The 2,968-nt window shown below is 47.2% G+C and overlaps 1 protein-coding gene across 1 annotated transcript; it reads left to right on the top strand.

The window, feature by feature from the left end:
- Positions 1 to 1,093: 1,093 nt before the first annotated feature.
- Positions 1,094 to 2,761, top strand: LOC117307464. The gene has a single exon (XM_033792219.1). The coding sequence runs from the start codon at positions 1,562 to 1,564 to the stop codon at positions 2,654 to 2,656; it is 1,095 nt and encodes a 364-aa protein (XP_033648110.1). The 5' UTR covers positions 1,094 to 1,561; the 3' UTR covers positions 2,657 to 2,761.
- The last annotated feature ends 207 nt before the right edge of the window (positions 2,762 to 2,968 follow it).

Raw genomic sequence — 2,968 nt, 5'->3', positions numbered from 1 at the left:
AGGAGCAAGGATCGCCCGGTGGTAGAACGAACCGTACCCTGCCGCCTGCAGATTCATCTGGTTCAGTACCAAGTACACAGACACGGGCTGCCACAGAAGTAACTGTTACCAATGGAAGAGGTTGCCTCAATAAAAATAATTAGTATGCACATTTAAACTTTTTGGGAGCTACTTCTGTTTTTCTATTCACTCAATGCAACCAAACTGATGGCTAATCGAACCATGGATGTAAACTACCTCCATAATCAAACGATCAATCAACCTCTCGTAGTGACGTCATTGCACCTGGGGCCAGCCCCCAGCTTTTTGGAAGTACCGGGGCACACCGGGCTCGACCCAGGGAAGCTTATTGAACGCACCCCTAAAGGGTTTAAGCTTAGCAGGGTATCCAGTTTTCTTGAAGCAGCACCTCAGATTGACCTTTGGTACTCACAATAAAAAAAGAGCTGTGATGTTGACCAGAATAACAACAAATACAGAAATTATTTAAATGTTTTGTAAAAGCCATTTTCATTGGCCAAAAGATTCGTAAATGTTTTTGTAATACAAAACAAAAAAGTGTTATAGTCAGAAAGATACAACGAGGAAGGTAGTGGTAGCATTTAAAGGTAGTCTTGGCGTGATATCCCATCGTGGGACTTTGCCGAGTAGTGAAGTAGAAGGAAAACAACAAAGTGAAACCAATAACAATTTTCAGGACGTTTTTTTTTTTTTTCGTCATGACTCACACAAAGGTTTAAACCTACATATTCACATGCTCGTTATTTTATGTGCATTTTTGGTTGATTTCCCCAAAAATTGAACACTATACGACTTTACCCCAGCTCTACCGATCCACAACTATTAAACTATGTGACATGTAGAATGTACGCAAAATCATAGGTGAAAACAATTCAGCCGCACATGTTTAAAAACACAATATCGAAAATTACCCTACTGATATATACACAATGACAAACAACGTCAATATTTTGTTAAATAACAAAATAATAGCAATACAAAATGAGGGCAAACTCTAATAAAAATTTATTCAAATGCGCAGAGCAATAAAGTGTTAATCAAAAAATAAAAACGTTAAATCACACTATAATCAATTTGAGGCCAAAACTTTGTGCTTCAAATATTTTATTACCGCTAGACAGTCAGGCGGGCTTGTCGCGGGACCTGTGTGCTCAATCTGTCACCAGTCTGGACCGGGCATTTGGTTTATTGCCTCGCCTTTCGGCCAATTGACCCCCTTGGACGGTGCCTTGCATTCCTTGATAGCCGGTCTGTGCTGGCTTGATCACTTTTGTCTGAGCAGCCTTTGAGTTGAGTTGACAATTTTTCAGTCATCAATTTTCGAATTTCTAGTGTTCTTGCTTTTCAGCATTTTAAACGCTTGTACCGTGTGGTCATACTTTTGTCGAACTTTTAGAATTAGTTTTCTTGTTATCAGCAATTTGTTCCTTGCTCCGTTTCGGTTTGCTCATTGTTTGGACTCGGTGTTCTTGCTGGAGTTTTTTGGCGTATATTACTGTGTCCTTGTTTTGGTGGACCCTTTCGGACACTCATCTTGATTATGCCTCGTTCGAGTAAGCGGCCAGCTGCCCCTGCAGCAGTTACGGAGACAGCCGCGACTAAGCGCCGAAGGGGACGGCCTGCTACCCGCTCATCGGCCACCAGGACAACCGCTACTCCCGCGGCTGGTGTTTTGCCAACATCGGCTTCCAATGCCGCTGCTTCGGCACCACCGCCGCCCACGACGACGGCCCCGTCGACGACACCAGCTTGTGGAGGGAATGTCATGGCGGATGGGGTACCTCCATCGACGGTTACGGTTCCACCAACGGCAGTGACGGTGCATGGGGCAGTCGTGCCGCCGACAACAAACGGTGAGTCTTTCAATACACCAATAATTGTAAGTTCCGTTAGCGCGTCGCTTGCTGGGCTAGATAGCGCGCCACTGCACAGCGTCTGTGACGATATTGGGGCCACCGTGCCCTTAGCGTTGCAAGAAAAAATTTGGAAGGGCGAGTTTGTGGAGTTCGGGTCCCTTTTGCGACCTGCTCGTCATTCCGAAAATGACTGCGTGTTCATGGTTGGGACGCACGAGTCACCGGCTTGGCAACTGCGGCCGCATAAGCAGACCCAACGGATCACGTCCATTGAGCAATGGACATCGGCATTTTTGATTTTTGCTTCCATTTTTCTGCAGCGTCATCCTGGTCAAGCACGGCATCTTTTGAAGTATGCTGACATTGTTCGATCAGCGGCATTTCGTCGTACTGGCTTTGGCTGGCGTGACTACGACGTCAATTTCAGGCTTAGGCAGGCTCGTGTGCCATCTCGTTCATGGGCTACCATTGATGCGGAGCTTTGGCTCATGTTGGTTGGTGCGCCGGGGCAGCCCCAAAATGTTCGTTCCTTCGGGAGTCGAGGCTCATTTCGGCAGCAAGACCACAGTCCCAGTAGTTTCGGGTCCCGCCGGGCAACGCAACGGGAGCCTGGATCTAGCACCTGTCACGATTACAACCGTGGCCAGTGTTTTCGTCCAGCCTGTCGTTACACCCACAAATGCGCAATCTGCTCCTCCGTCGGTCACCCAGCCAGTAATTGCCGAGGTTCTCGCACCCGCGGGCCTGCAGTTAGCGCAAACCCCAATTCTGCTCAGTAAGATGCGCCCATTTTTGCAGTCGTATCTCAATACGCATGATGCGCAAGTTCTTTTTCAGGGTTTTTCCGTTGGCTTTAGGCTTGGTTATACAGGTCCCCGGACTGCTTCTGCAGCTCGAAATTTGGTTTCTGTTCGTGGCAATTTGCCAATTGTGCGTCAAAAAATTGACCGCGAACTTCAATTGGGCCGGGTGGCTGGTCCTTTTTCAACACCCCCGCTACCCAATTTGCGTTGTTCCCCAATTGGTTTAGTACCGAAGCAAGCACCTGGGGAATTTCGTCTAATTCATAACTTGTCTTCACCGTTGGGTAA

The sequence above is a fragment of the Asterias rubens genome, chromosome 2 (assembly GCF_902459465.1).
Source record: "Asterias rubens chromosome 2, eAstRub1.3, whole genome shotgun sequence".
NCBI lineage: Eukaryota > Metazoa > Echinodermata > Asteroidea > Forcipulatida > Asteriidae > Asterias > Asterias rubens.
The sequence above is the reverse complement of the archived record's forward strand: the minus strand, read 5'-3'. Positions and strand labels throughout refer to the sequence as shown.

Bases quoted from the DNA above. Each gene is read 5' to 3' on its own strand.
- LOC117307464 (XM_033792219.1), top strand. From the start codon at position 1,562: ATGCCTCGTTCGAGTAAGCGGCCAGCTGCCCCTGCAGCAGTTACGGAG.